The sequence below is a fragment of the Pholcus phalangioides genome, unplaced genomic scaffold, assembly GCF_987345545.1.
Source record: "Pholcus phalangioides strain wild (caught in Gottingen) unplaced genomic scaffold, Ppha-v1.0 ptg000016l_1, whole genome shotgun sequence".
Lineage (NCBI taxonomy): Eukaryota > Metazoa > Arthropoda > Arachnida > Araneae > Pholcidae > Pholcus > Pholcus phalangioides.
In genome coordinates, this window is record NW_028301609.1 from 6,174,011 (window position 1) to 6,189,494 (window position 15,484).

A 15,484-nucleotide genomic window follows, 5' to 3' on the forward strand; every position below is an offset into this window, starting at 1 on the left:
GTTTCGTTTCCCGTCACAGTGGAGGCGTTGTATATATTTTGTATGTATTGTGTATTTAGATCATTCGAATCTTCCACCTCAACATGCCAACTTCATCTTCTCTTATTTGCCACACAAGTCTTCTCACTTGTTTTGAAATCCCAAGCTGCGGTCTCCAGCCCTTACGTGCCACTGGGCACACGTGCAATTTTTCTTCCTGGTCATTGGGTTCAGCTATCAATTTTAGCCAAATGGCTTTTATGTTACATCGAACTGATAGCTGTCTTCATAGGGAGAACGACGCGAGTGATTGATACTTGCGAGCGTGGGGCAGGGGGCCCGCTATTATTAATTTTTTGCTAATTTTTCCGACGCAACCCTGCCTCGTTTGAGGTAACGGAAGTTGCTTTGCATCAGTGCGGGGTTGTGAGCGGTTCTATCTGTTATATGGGAGAATCATCGACGAGTAATTTTCAGATTACCAAATCCACGCGAGCGAAGCCGCTGCTAATAGCTAGTGGTTCATAAAAATTGTTAAACCCTAGTTGATAGAGCAAAGTACAATTTTCTATTTTTCCTATAAATATTTTTTACACATACATGCAACTGTAAAAATGTTTATGAAACATATGTAAATACTAAATTAGGTGTAGCGCAGAACAGCTTGTTATAGTTACTTGTAGCCGAGAAAGCTGGACAAGATAACGTTAAAAACAACATCCAACTAACAGCTGATTCCCGGGAAAATATCGGACACAGGGCGTTCTAACCACATCTTTACATGTTACACTATGCTCTGTTTCAGTATTTAAATAGTCCACTAGAGAGATATCATTTCGATTATCCATGTTTTAGTGAACAAGGGTGTTTGGACCATAGCTGTGTGGAAATAATGGTACATATTTTTTCACTTGTGTTACCGTGGGCATGGTCGCAACTAAATACTGTCAAACACACATATTGGCAGGGCCGTCATTTCAAACTTTTTCCGGGGGGGGGGGGGGCATAGAACATGTACTCAATGTATTTATAATTTTATATATACTATTTTTAGTGTATTTTCAAAATCCAGGGGCCCTCTGACACCTCCCCCCCCCCCTCAAATGACGGGCCTGCATATTGGCGCCCCTGTATGATGAAAAGTTTGCCGGTTAAAATCGGCGCCCTCTCATTCTTCTCCCGTTGCGCCAGATCTACCTGCTCTCCCTCCCCCAATTGCGGCCATGATCTCAAAGACACCCCGCCCCCCCCCCAAAACTCCCGTCTTAATGTGACCTGATCACACCCCTAAGGGCGGCTCTGATTTCGACCCCGTTTGTGCTTCATTAAAATATCAAATTGGCGGAAAATGAAACGTGATAATAAAAGCTTTATTAAACGAGTAAAATAAAAACTACACCTCGTGGTAAAACGATGAACATTTTCACGTGTATAACATCGAAATATTTAAAAACGAAAAGATTTAAAAATAAATTTGCAGATTTAAAATTGAGCTTTTTTTGATTTTCAATTTTTAAAAAAAATTGTTATGAATATGCTGCGCTGTGATGGTACCACGAGATTTTCCTGCCGTTGAGACAGTCGACCTCGTCTTGAGCGTCGTAGCAGTCCACGTGGCCGTCGCATACCTTGTGGAGGTCTAGACAGTTCCCGCCTCCGACGGCCGAACATTTCCATCCGGGACACGCTGTCAACGGATAATCGTCCCGTGACTCTTTCGAGATACTGGCGCGCCTGATCCAGTCCAGGTAATACGCGACCCTGGTGTACATGCCCGGAGTTCTCGGCCTAGCGCAACCCGTCCCGGCGCTTATCACGCCAGCTATGTACCAGGACATCCCGTCACTGCGGGGACACATCAGTGGACCGCCGCTGTCACCCTGGCAGGCATCCCTGCCACCCTCGGGATAACCAGCACACAACCACCTATCCGACCTCCTGCAAGACGCAGTCAAGGGAACGTTCACCTGCTGGAGGTCGTCGGAATCGAGTTCCGTTTCCCCCATGTCGCCCCAACCGATGGCCGTGCAGAATGAGCCCGAGTTCTCTATGGTCCCGGGCCTTGGTAGGCATATGGGGCGGATCCAGAAATCGAAAGCTATAGGTTGAGAGACCTTCAGCATCACTATGTCGAATTCCAGAGTGACGACGTTGAAACGCTTGTGTGGTAGGACCCGGCTGATCTTGTAGATTTTCTGGTGAGGAGTGAATGACCGACGGCGCAACATCCCCAACTGGACCTCGTAATAGTTTATGTGGTAGTTGAGGAAACAATGAGCGGCCGACAGCAGCCACTGGTCGCTTATGAGTGTGGCACCACAAGCGTAGGTGCCGTTCTTGTAGATGGCCGCGTGCCAGGGCCAAGCTCCTGGCTCAGACATGTCGCCACCAACGATACGGCCTCTGGGAGGTCTCGGCAACATCAACTTCGGATTGAAACCACACAGGTAGTCGTCGCAGGATACGTAGATGCCTTCATCGGTCGTGCATCCGTTCCATCGCACGAACTCCCCTTGCATGTGATAAATATATTCACCCGGAATCTCACTTCTGTGGAGTTTGAGGGACTGGTGGTGACTAGAAGCCAACGGATTGGCAGTGATACTGACGCAAGCATAGGACGCCAACGCCTCGGTCGCAGCAGCGTCGTCCTTCATCGAGCATATCGGGTACCAAGCACCGTTCTGGTTCCTCAACAGGAAACCCCTCTTAGACTCAGGTGGTAGGCTCCTATAGACTCGACCAGAATCCGCGACGTCCGAATCCGACGTTAGGCGGAAGCAGAACGTCTCGTCCATGGCGTTCTGGCAATCGACTTTAGTATCGCATATAGATTTCCTCGGCACGCACTGTCCATTGCCGCAATTGTAGGATTCCACGGGGCAGTAACTGCAGAAGCTCTCGTCGCTCTCGTCGAAGCAATCCGGGTACTTGTCGCAGAATTTAGAGAACGGCATCCGGAAGGCACACACGCAATCCAGTTCGTCCTCGGCGCCGGAACAGTCGACGTACCCGTCGCACCTTCGGGACAGATCCACGCAGTTCGTGGATGAATTGCAGGCGAAATACTTACTCGGGCATTTCAATATCCCGGTTACGTTGTCGGGACGCGGCCACGAATCCCGACCACCCTCACCGAAAGGAGCGTAGACACCACCATCAGCTTCTCTGCCACTATCGGCATTCCGGCTGAGCGGTTCAGCCATTGAATACTTCAACTGTCGATGCTCGTTCCTCACGGCCACGGCGTACAGAATGAGAGCCAATAAAGCACTGATGACGAAAGACATTAGTACCGAGACAGCAATGATGTAAAGCGGTGAATATCGCCTCCTACGCCTCTGGATATAGGGCATCAGTTTCCTCTCCACTTTCCAATTCAGAATTTTTTTTTTCCCCCGCTTTCCTTTTGAAAAGTGGTTGCCACCTCCTATCGAGTAATTTGCTTGTAGTATGATGACACTCGCAGCATCTTATCCTGCAGAATATCCAATGTTTACGCCTGAAAAGATATACAAGGAATTCGGCATCCATGAATATCACGAATCTAAAATTCAGAATCATGGGGAAGAAGAAAAAAAATGTCAAACTATCGATACATTTCGATTTTAATGCCTATTTATGCGTGAGGAAAAAGATTGGGTCACGCTATTATAACAACAAAAAATAGCACTAGATGTGTTTTTCTTTGGAAGTGAGGAATTTTGTGATTTTTATTGGTGTATCGCACAGACCGACTCGATCAAAGTATCCTAGAAAGAAGGATTGAAGCAGCCCTTACTCCAGGGGTCTTTAGCGTATGGCCCGCGGGTCGCATTTGGTCCTCGGAGCTTTTTTTTTTTGTCGTGGACCGCCGATCATTTTTAGAAAATGTCTGAAAACATTGCAAAATGACTAATTATATAATTAAAGAAATAATTCCGGAATTTATTGAGAGATATTTCTAGAATAAATGACAGAAATTTTTCCAGAATTGGTGAAAAAGAAACTTATAAATCAATGAGAAATAATTTCGTTATTGCTGATAGAAATCATTTCACAATCAAGAAATACAACTATTGCGTGATTATTGAAAGAAATAATTCCAAGGTATATCAAGAACGAAAATAATTTCAGAATTTCCAAAATAAATAAGGGGCCATTCAAGTATTACGTAAGCAGATTTTCAGCCATTTTTGAACTCCCCCCCCCCCCCCGTCAGAAAAATTTCGTCAGCAGCTTAGAATATTTCATATCTTCAAAAAGGGGTGGTTGATGAGGAAAGTAACCTTCAAACCCCCTGGTCATCAAAAGTCAGCAAATCCGAAACACCCTCCCCCCCCCCCCCCGATGCTGACGTAATACTTGAATGACTCCTAATTACAGAATCATTTAAAGTGATTTCATATTGGAATTGATTCCAGTATTAATTAGTAATTAATAGAAAAAATTTCAGAACTAATTAAAATTAATAATTAATAAAAGAAATAGTAAATAGTTGATAAGGTTTGCGCGGCCATCATTTGATGAAAATTGTTCGGGTTCCGAACAAACAAATTTTCATGAAAAGAAATAGTTTCCAGAACAAATTAATTTATTGAATTATTTTTGTCCCCGTACAACACGAGGCTCAATTGGCTCCTTCTATTAGGATGTCACCAAATTACATGAGTTTATGGCCCCTCACAGATTTCGCGGGAAGTTTTAGTTTGGCCCGCGGTGCCCGAAAGGTTGTTCGATCGAGTAAGGCAGGGGTTTTCAAACTACTGTCTAAAATTTCTATAACGACTAACTGGCTATAAAGTCAGTAATTGGCGACCGATTACCATGGAAAAATATTAATCAATCTCGCTTCGTCGTTGATAACGCATCGCATTGACCTCGGATATACAGTCATATTTTTCGTCACAAACCCTGTGCAAAGCAAGCATTGCGGGGATGGCACGAATAGAGTTCCGATGTTTCGTTAGTGAATGAATATTATGCCCTCTGGGCCCCAAAAATCTACGAATGAAAAAAAAAATCCCACTCACTCGCCCAGGGTTATGTTGTCACAAAACGCATAAGCCAGGCTATGAGGCCAATTTTAAAACAAAACTGGCCTTCATTAACCATCAACATGAGGCCTACTATTCTTATATCAAGTGATATTTGCTTTACCTTGTGCGAAGCCAATTACAGCAAATCAAACCATACAGACACAACACTGACCTGCACGAAAATCCTCGACCTGATTGACTTGATGAGTAATTACGGCAATTATGAAAATTCACAAGCAAAAAGATACTCCGACAGATCAGCCGCATAATGATCAAGTTTAATAAGTTGATCAAGAAGAAAAACCCTTCAGGGTTTTAGGAATATGCACGATCATGTAAGTACGTTCATTTAAATGCAAAAATATTCGTAGGAACGAAATTGGAATTCGATTTTTTTCATGATACGAAAACATGTAAGGTCAGGGCCGCCCTTGGGGTATGCGACAGGTACGGTCGCACCGGGACCGCGTTTTGGGGGCCCCACACTTACCATGATCATTTCTTTCATCAATCCTGCATTTTCTACGATTGTGAAATTATTTCTTTCATCAGTTCTGAAAATTTCACTTTAAGAAATTCGTTGCGACCCACCCTTAGGGGCCGTTCAAGTATTACGTAAGCAAATTTTTAGCCCCCCCCCCTTGTCAGCAAAATTTCGTCATCAGCTCTGCCCCTCTGAATCCTAACTCATATTTTCATAAGGGGTGGTTGATTACGTAAGCATTATCCAAACACCCCCCAACCCCAGTGGTAGGCTGAAATTGGTTTTCTGTGGTTCGCAACTTCAAGGCGCAAATGCGAGCCGATCTCCCCGTTAAAAAGTCTCGCCACAGAGAGCAACAGTCCTACAACGATAAATCATTCAATCATAACACTTCACTCATAGTTAGAAAAACTGGTGGCAGATGGCAGCACTACACATAACAAGCATTACAGAGAAACAAAAAAACTTCGTCAGGTTTCACTACACGTACACGCACATTCCCGCATGTACCGATTCGTTCGGGGGGCGGGGTGCAGGTGTGGTGTAGCAGTAGTAGGTAGGGCCTCCAAAAAATGGCTCGGGGATCCATGATGTTCTTAAGTCAGCCACCTCGTTGGGCAATTTGCCTGTTGTGGCGTTGTATTTGTATAAAACTTCCCATCAAAAGTCAGCAAATCGGAAACCCCCCCCCCCATCGATGATGGCGTAATACTTGAACGGCCCCTTAAGACAAATATGGTAAACCCTTGACACGCAGACCAATTGTGGCCCTGAAGGTTATCTGATGTGGCTTGCCCCCCCCCAAACCTAATTTTGTAAAAATGAACTAAGCGGCACATTCACAAATCGCTTAAATGACACGTGGTACGATTCCAGAGCATTTAATTGGCCCGTGGCACATTTTCAGATCACTGAGGAAGGCCTCGAAGATCACTTAAGGAACCTGGGACACAGTTCCAGAACACTTAAACGATCCGTGGCACATTTAGAGATCCTTTGAGTTGCATGTGGCACAGTTTTAGAGCACTTAAGCGGCCCCCCAGTGCGGTTCTACATCACTCAAGTTACAGAACATTCCCAGGTTACTTTAGTGATCCATGGCATAATTACGGATCACTTGAGTGATGAGCACTTGAAGGATCCGTGAAACATTTAGAGATCACTAAAGTGGCTCTGTAGGGGGACTTATCAATAGGGAGAATGTTAGTTCAGGTGCCCAATAACTATCGAAAGTTTTTTCCCGTTCTTGGAGCACCGATTCAGATGCATTAGGAATATTTCATATCTTCAAAAAGGGTGGTTGATGACGTAAGCATTATCCAAACTCCCCCCTCCCCTTTCATCAACAGACAGCGAATCGGGAACCCCCTCCTTCCATCGATGCTAACGTAATACTTTAATGACCCCTCTAACTTGCGTTTCTGACAAAACTTACATAGCAAAATGAAGCATCCAACCAGCTGATAAACCCAAAAAATGAAAATTTGCGCATTCATGTCACTGGCGTGAGAAGGCCGACGATATGATGCCATATTTTCCTTTTATGCAGCACACCAGTGTCAATTTATGCGCCGTAATGCCGGTTACTGTGTTTTTATACAAAAATGTTTGGAGCAAAAAAAAAAACCAATTGCGCTGTCACCCCTGTGCTGCCACCTATCAAATAAAAACAAACTAATCGTTATGGTTCTTCAAGTAAAACTGGTTAGTGGTTTTAAACCGGTGTGCAGCATGAAAAAAAATATATATGAGAACGTGATATAACATTGTTTATGCTACACATTGTGTTAGTTTTATGCGTCATATAATCGGTTACTTGTTTTGATGTTTGCCACAAAATAATTTTGCAGTGAACTGGAAAACATAGTATAACCGGTATATATATATTATAGCGCCTAAGATTTACATCGGTATACAGCATGAAAACAAACAATACAAGGTATTATGCCAATGTAGTATTTATTTCCAAGCTGCACACCGGACCAACAGTCAATTTACTTGGAGAAATATAATGAGAAATAGTTTTGTTTTAATTTAATAGGTGGCAGCAGGAGTCATAGAACAAATTTCCTCCATTTCAAATAAATATTTATGAGCATTTCTCTTCCATACAAAAATTTTGGCGCTAAATTCGAACTCATTCGTCAATGTTTTTCAAGGCAACATAATTTATCATTATCACAGTAGCATTTTATTCACATAGAACCAATATCTGCATTTTCATTATCACGTGTTTTTAATTTAGTTCCCAAGGATGGTGGGTCTAGTAACTCTCGGGGTTGAAATGTACTTCCCCAGACAGAATTCTTAACTTTCGACATCATTTGATGGTGCGAGATGTTTCTAAAGTCGATTCCACACAAAGCCGCTTGAAAAGCTTAATGCAGCTTTGATTCCACACCAGCAGAACTCTGAATTCCGCAGAGCAAGAACCGGTTTGGTGACGTGGCTACGCAAAATAGACCATTTAAACCACCCACCCACGCTGTGCTAGCCACAGCTCAAAACCGGTTTTTTTTGTTTTTTTTTTTGGAACATTGAAGCTGCGTGAGTGTGGATCCTACGTAACAAACAATAACTTCGTAGTATTGAGAATAAGCACGCATTAATAAGGACAGCTCGCCGCGGCGAACGCTTTGAGAACCGCTGCAATAGGAGGGGGGGGGGGGGTTCTTAACTTATGGGTCGCAGGACATTCCGGGATGGGTCATACACCAATTGTCACTACTAGTTTTCAAAAACCAATTTTTTTGGCAAAAAATATTCTTTGTGCACTTTCTAAATCAGAAATAGACTACTCATTTCTAGGGTTGCATACGCTTCTCACGAATCTCTGGGGGTGCATAAGGCCCGCCATTTAGGGGGCCGGCTTTTGAAAATATACGAAAAATGGTGTGTATATATACATACATTGAGTACATGTGCTTTGCCCCCTGGAAAATGTTTGCCCCCCCCCCGGAAAAAGTTGAAATGACGGCCTTGGGGTGCATACGCCTCTTACGAATTTCTGGGTGTGCATACGCCTCTTACGAATTTCTGGGGGTGCATACGCTTCTTACGAATCTCTGGGGGGGGGGGGTGCATACGCCTCTTACGAATCTCTGGGGGGGAGGGTGCATACGCTTCTTACGAATCACTAGGGATACTTAAACCCCGCAAGTTTGAGAACCACTGGCATAAACTTGGAAAAACCGCGGTCCCAATAACTCAAGAAGCTACACCAAGGTTTATACTTACTTAGCGAGCCTTTCCGGTCAATTACTGCATAAAATCAATCAGAATTCAATTCCCGAAATTTCAAAGATCTCCATCACGGTGAAGCCAACTTTTTCACTCGGTTAGATGCTTAAAGAAGGTGCTTTTTAAATGGCCGGGGAAATGGCCTCCCGATGCTCTATTCATGTGGATGGGGGGGAAAAAGAAATTCCGATCATTCACAAAACGATGTGGGAAAATCCTTTTCCTTGATAGGGAGGATTCATTTTAGACTTGAATGTGGTTGAATGAGAATGAAAAAAGAAAGAAATCATTTAACTCTATTCAGACCCTTGCATTGGAATCGATGAATGGAAGCCCATAAGGCGCGGGGCCCAGATAAAATCCATCTCTCTCTGTATAAATGAATGTGTGTGCGCGATATAGAGGTCTATCCTCAGTTCAAATTGATTCGCTCAGAGGGTCTAATCGTCTGTGATGGGCCGCCTAAAAAGTTGCCTACGGCTGAGACTGATCACGGTGAAATTGTAAATTTCAGCCGTCTACGGGTATAATTGGGACTTCTTGGCTAAAATCACGGGCAGGGCGTCATAATTATGCAAAACTAGAGACCATGATCTGGGTGGGGGGCCCTCCAAAGCCGGTTCTGGACATTTTTCAAGTAAGCAAATGATATTTTGGTGATTAAAAAACCGCTCTTCCCTTTCAGTTGGTGACTTATGTTGCCACTGAGTTTCCAGGATTCAAGATCCGGCCCGGGGGGGGACCTCAAACCTTATTACAGTGAAACCTTGATATAACGATATCCTGCTGACCGAGAAAAAAATATCGTTGTAGAGAGGGTTATCGTTAAATCGAGAGGCAGTAGTTTGACATTTCCAAACAAGCCTTAAAAAAATATTGTAGAGGGATTTATCGTTATATCGAGTATCGTTATAGCGAGGTTTTCTCACTTCGGGTTTTTTTTTTCTTTTTTTTCACCACTTACTTTTTTTCACTAATTAACCGTACGTACACTATATATGCTTAACCAATGGCCCGCTGGCCAAATGTGGCCTTTGTAGTCATCTGATATGTCCCGCGACCTCAAATTTGATTTTGTAAAAACGAACAGACGCATTTACAGATCACTTCAGTCCATAGACGTACGCAGAATTTTCTCAAGGGGGGTTCAATTTTCTCTTATTCTCGGACGGGTACGTTTTTTCCTGCAAAATAGCGCTATAATCTCGGCTTAAGGAAGGGGTTAGAACCCCAACCCCCTTTGCATACGCCAATACTTCAGTTAAGGATGCTCAACCTTTAGGAGAGTGCGGGGGCCACTTCAGTTTGAACACGTGCCGCGGGCCGCTTTAGTGATCTGGAAGAGCACAAAACGGCGTTTACGTGATCTGTAAATGTGCCACGGATCACTTAAATGATCTGAAAATTTGCCATGCACCGCATAAGTGATCAAGAACTGCAGCAGATAACATAAGTGATGTGGAACTGCACTGAGTGCCCCCCTTAAATGAAACCGTGTTGAGGATCACTTGAGTGATCTAAAATATGCCGCGCGTCACTCGAGTGGTCTGTAAATTGTCGCCAGTTGTTCGAGTGATGTGGAACGTGCCGCTTAAATGCTGTGTGTTTTTGTCGCGTTACTCAAGCGATCAGTATACATGCCGCGGATCACTGAAGTTATCAGTAAATGCGCCGTGGGCAGATCAATTGCTCTAGAATTATGCAGCGGGTCACTCAAGTAAAGTATAAATGTGCCGCGGGTTTTATAAGTGATCTGGGGCTGTGCTGGAGTCACTCAAGTGTCTAATCTGTGAATGCGCTGGTCCCTTCGCCCTCCGCTTTGTATCCACCTATGGCTGGGGGAGGGGCGGCTATTTGTGGCTGAGACTTTCAGCGTAAATATTTTATTTGTTAATTGAATCCGATTCCCGCGGGAGCAAGTGGGGCCCAAATTTCAATAAAGTTTTATTTACCGGCAGACTGAACATCTTTGAATCATGTCAGAGGGGACCTATTATGCCAGTTTTCTTAGGGTTCCTTCAAGTTAAAGTCGGATACAATTCATTGGTCTACTTCAGCGGTTCTCAACCGGGGCTCCGTCTGCACTTCCCAGGGGCTCCGCGGCGACTCAAGGAAAATAAAATAAGTAAATTTGGCAGATAAATTAAAAAAAAAAAAAAAAAGAGGCCTACGAGGTTCCGCCATAAAAATTATATACAAAAAGGGCTCCTCCAGTCAAACAGGGACCCGATATAAAAATTATGTACTTAAAAGGGCTGCCGAATCAAAAAAGGTTGAGAACCGATGGTCTACTTAAAAGGGCCGTTATAAGAGCATTGACGGTCTCCTTCCGCGGCAACTGATTTTTATAAGGCCCTACACCAAGCGAACTCAATCTTTTCGAGCGTGCGGGCCACTTCATTGGTTTGAAAACGTGTCGCGGGCCGCTTAAGTGCTCTGAACTGTGCAGCGGATCACCGAAGTGATCTTTAAATATGCCGCGGCCCACTTGAAGGATCAGGAAATGTGCCGTGGGCCACTCGTGAGATGTGGAACTGCTCCGCTAGCCACTAAAGTGCTTTGCAAATGTGCAACTTGAACTATCTATAAAAATGCTCCTTCTTCATTTTTACATAATTTGGTTTGAGTCCGAGGGCCACGGATTGAGCATTTATGCTCCAGGGCCGTCTTAAGAGGATCATGGACCCCCGGGCCATGTGGTTTTTCTGAAGCCCTACCATGTAAATAGTATAAAAAATTTTTCACCATATCTCATTTTTGTGAGGCCCCTTTTCTCTTGAGGTGCCCGGATGAGCCCACGCGTTAAGACGGCACTGTTATGCCCTACACCTTGCTCATAACGCTTGCCTACAAAATTACGTGTTAACTCTCGAGAATTTCATCCAGACAATTTCTGTGAGCCTTCCCCTCTTCCCCCCCCCTCTTTCTCTTGAGGCGCCCGGGTGGAGGGCCCATGCGTTAAGACGGCAGTGAAACATAGGGCCAATCTATATACAGTATTTGATTGTGTCATTTTACAAAAATCCCAAATCTTACCTTTATAAATATTTTACATCCGAGTAGTGTTACCAATAGGACTTGACCAATCACACGATTCAAATTTCAGAGGCGGACATTTAATTGTTCTTTGTTAATGACCGCTGCAGCAGACAATTAAGCGTGGGTAGGTCCTGACGATAACCCCTAAGGGACGATCGCTGCCCGTCTTCACTTGACTTGACTCGGTTATATTTCAGATCTTTATGATCGCTGCCCGAAAATTTAATTTTTCATTCTCTAAGAGATGCAACTGGTTTTTTTATTCACGCAGCGCCCCCTACGAAAAATTATCGAATCAGATGTTAGTAATTATAATTGCACGGAATAGGGGGTCCCGATGGCCGAGTGGTTAGCACATCGTCCTTTAATGCTAGAAGTTAGGGGGGTTCGATCCAACCATTGCAAAATCAGCTCTGGAGTTTGAGATAACGAGCGATTCGGTTAACGAGTAATTCATACATTGAGCAAACATTTTGACTCGATTAACGAGCGATGATTGGCATTACAAGCAAAAAAAAAATTTTGCATTTTTATTATTTAGTTTTTCACTTTACCACAACTGAGCCGATGGGGGTTTTCGCTTTCGTCCACACACGTACTATGGAATTGTGGGTAAAATACAGGGTGAGCAATAAGTCCGGAGAAATTTTAAAAATGAATAAAAAGCGGGAAAAATAACCGAAAAGAAAGGTTTGCAGGGTTAGCATCGCTAGGTCACGGGAATTTTTTTTTATGACGGGGAAAAAAATAACAAAAACAGCCGATAGGTGGCGCTGGTACGAGCGACTTCGGTTGAAATATGCAAATGAGACGGTTATAAGAACTTGCGCTCCTTATCCACTACCAGTTCACCATTGTAAACCGTGTATGTGGACCTGCTACACTCGGCCGTTGCTGGATTTGTGACTCGCCTGCAATGTGTTATCCCCTGCGGTGGTGGTCATGTGAAACACATACTGCTGTAATAAATTATTTGGAGGCATTCTGTTCGTCGTTCGCGTATCTTTTCTTTGACTTGTGTACGTCAGTGCCACCTATCAGCTGTTTTTTGAGTTATTTTGTTTTCCTGTCTTAAAAAAAATTCCCTTGACCTAGCGATGCTAACCCTGCAAACCGTTTTTTATTTCGGTTAATTTTTCCGGTTTTCATTCATTTTTAAAGTTTCGGCGGACTTTTTGCCCACCCTGTACAAATGCCACAACAGGAAAATTGCTCAAAGAGGTTTTTGAAAATATTCTCACCTTTTCTCAGTCTCTATCCGATCGTCAATTACTAATATAATTTCCAACATCACAAAGCTTAAAGCACCGCTATTTCTTGACCACTTGAAGCACAAGAACTATTGCAGCGATGCTTCGTCAATATATCATCAATATAGCCTGGGAAGGAGCAGCACCTCCTAGATGTAGAAGGCCTCCGTACGCTGCTCGTGACGTCAGCAAGTGGCCCATTTTCCCTCAGAATACTCAGGGAAACAATTCCGCTGATCGTGCCAGTATCATCGTTGTGCGGAAAAAGAAACGATCGGGCTAAGAATTGACGATTTCTATGCCCCACATCCAATCACCGTGCGGTATCTGTGAGCCAACTAGGAAGATTCTTCGCCAGAATAAGGAGAAACGCGAAATAGGATGATGTGGTTCAAAATGTGGCAAACTTGCTAGGTAGTCTTAATGACGTTACAGATAAACTTGGCATCCCATGCGGAGGCTTTCAATCTCTAGAAGGTGCTGGATGGAGTGATGGAGTCACCAAGAGAACCCTTAATTCTGTTTGCAGAAAATTGGGAGCTGATTGAACGTGACTTTGGGGTGTCAGCTCATGAACATTAACCACTTTACGATCAAGGACGTAACATTGCGTCCAAACACCAGTGGAATAAACTAAAAAAAAAGTTCTCTCTGTTTTCGTTCCTCTCCACTCATCATCGCGAGGCTTTGTTGTAACTCTAAGAAGTTGTCTTTTTTTACCTTCTGTTCATTTCTACACTCCTATTAGTGATGTTTTCTCCACATATGATGTATCCTTCTATTACATACATCTAAGAACGAAAGAGAACAGGTAGGGTGAGGATGGGAAGACAAATATCAACCTCTATACATACTCTCTTATCTCTATCCTCTCTCTTATCTGTACTTATCTATTATACTATTTTCCTTTCAATTGTTTTTTTTCCCCCCTCCTCTTCTTCTAGAAGAGAGGTTGTGTTCTTGAGGTAGACCATGTGTGTGCCTAGAGGTGAATGAAGATAACATGCAAGAACTACTGGAGGAACATAGCCAGGAGTTGACCACAGCCGAACTAATGGATCAGCATTGCGTGCAAGAGCTTATGGGCAGGTTCTCGTCTGAGGAAGGGAGAAATGAGGAGGAGTTCCCCAGTCTTCAAATGAAAGAGATGAGGGATGCCGACTATAAATTTTGTAGAAAAGAACCACACAAGTAAAGCTCATTTCCGTAAAATCCTCAAAAGGAGTCAAAAATCAAGCGTCATTTCATTGGTTCCTTTCCGAATTCGCACAAAAAAGAGAAAGATTCGTGAGCCAGCGAATTATATACAATTACTGTAGTTCTAAAAAAATAGTCCTCCGCTCTTTGATCGGTGCAAGTATTGTATATTTACTTATGGTGTAATTGCAGCGGTTCTCAACCGGTGCTCCGCAGCCCCAATGGCTTCCATTGGGTCACTCCCCCGGGGGCTCCGCTGCCGCTCGAGGAAAAATAAAAAACAGTAAATTGGAAGGAAAAAAATTATAAATATTTTAAATAATATAAAATAAATCAGTAACTTTGATGAATAAATGAAAAATAGGCCTACGGGGCACCGCCATACAAATTAAAGACCAGAAAGTGGCCCCGCGAGTCAGAAAAGGTTGAGAACCGCTGGTGTATTGCATTATCAAATAAATTATTATTGCATTGTGGAACAAATCGTCCGAGTTTGCATTACTTCCTGCGGAGAAGTTTGATTCGTTATTACGAACAATTCGGATAACGAGCACGTTCACGGAACGGATTAAGCTCGTTAACCGAACTTCCACTGTATTTTGGTTTTTATCTGTACTTTGGAGCCAGGAGGCGCCCAGACCACATCGCGGCCGTCGCACTTACGGACGCGAGTACCTCTGGGACACCTTTTCCTCATTAAATATTCAGGTATAAAAATAAATCGTCAAAAAATTACGTAAGATGGCGATCGATCAAAATATCAACATTTGCATATGACAATTCATTAAAATCACGTTAATTGGTGTTCTAAACGTCCGTGATAGGAGGGCATCCCGTCATGCTGATTGAATTGCTATTTTTAAATCTAATTTGAAATCATCTACAAGACCATCTATAAGACCATAAAATGAAAAAAAAAATTACAAATTTAGGAATGAAATAATTTTTATAATCGTTTACGTTATACAGGGTGTCCCGTAAGTGTTAATGCGGCCTTTATCTCATCAACCGTCCATCGTAGAGGTATGGTTCCAATTTAAAGAAAGTGCTCAAAAGGCGTTCAAAAATTTTGAGGGTGAAGATACACAGTGTGTAACTAAAACAAAAAATCTACATTATTATATGGTTCTAGGAATGGTTCCTGATTTCCAATTAGGAAGCTGTTTCCCTGTATATCCTGATGCCAGCAAAAGAAAAAAAAGATTTGGAGGAAAACGAAAATTGGAGGAAATTTGGGAAAAAAACAGTGTTAAATGCGGGTAAAATGGTTTTTCCGC

At 43.2% G+C, this 15,484-nt stretch overlaps 1 protein-coding gene across 1 annotated transcript; it reads right to left on the reverse strand.

The window, feature by feature from the left end:
- Positions 1–1,330: 1,330 nt before the first annotated feature.
- LOC149074935 (serine protease ndl-like) lies at positions 1,331–11,948 on the reverse strand. The gene is made up of 2 exons (XM_089245883.1): positions 11,758–11,948; positions 1,331–3,481 (listed from the first exon to the last, which is right to left on the reverse strand). The coding sequence occupies exon 2, from the start codon at positions 3,333–3,335 to the stop codon at positions 1,506–1,508; it is 1,830 nt and encodes a 609-aa protein (XP_089102009.1). The 5' UTR covers positions 3,336–3,481; positions 11,758–11,948; the 3' UTR covers positions 1,331–1,505.
- Between the last annotated feature and the right edge of the window lie 3,536 nt (positions 11,949–15,484).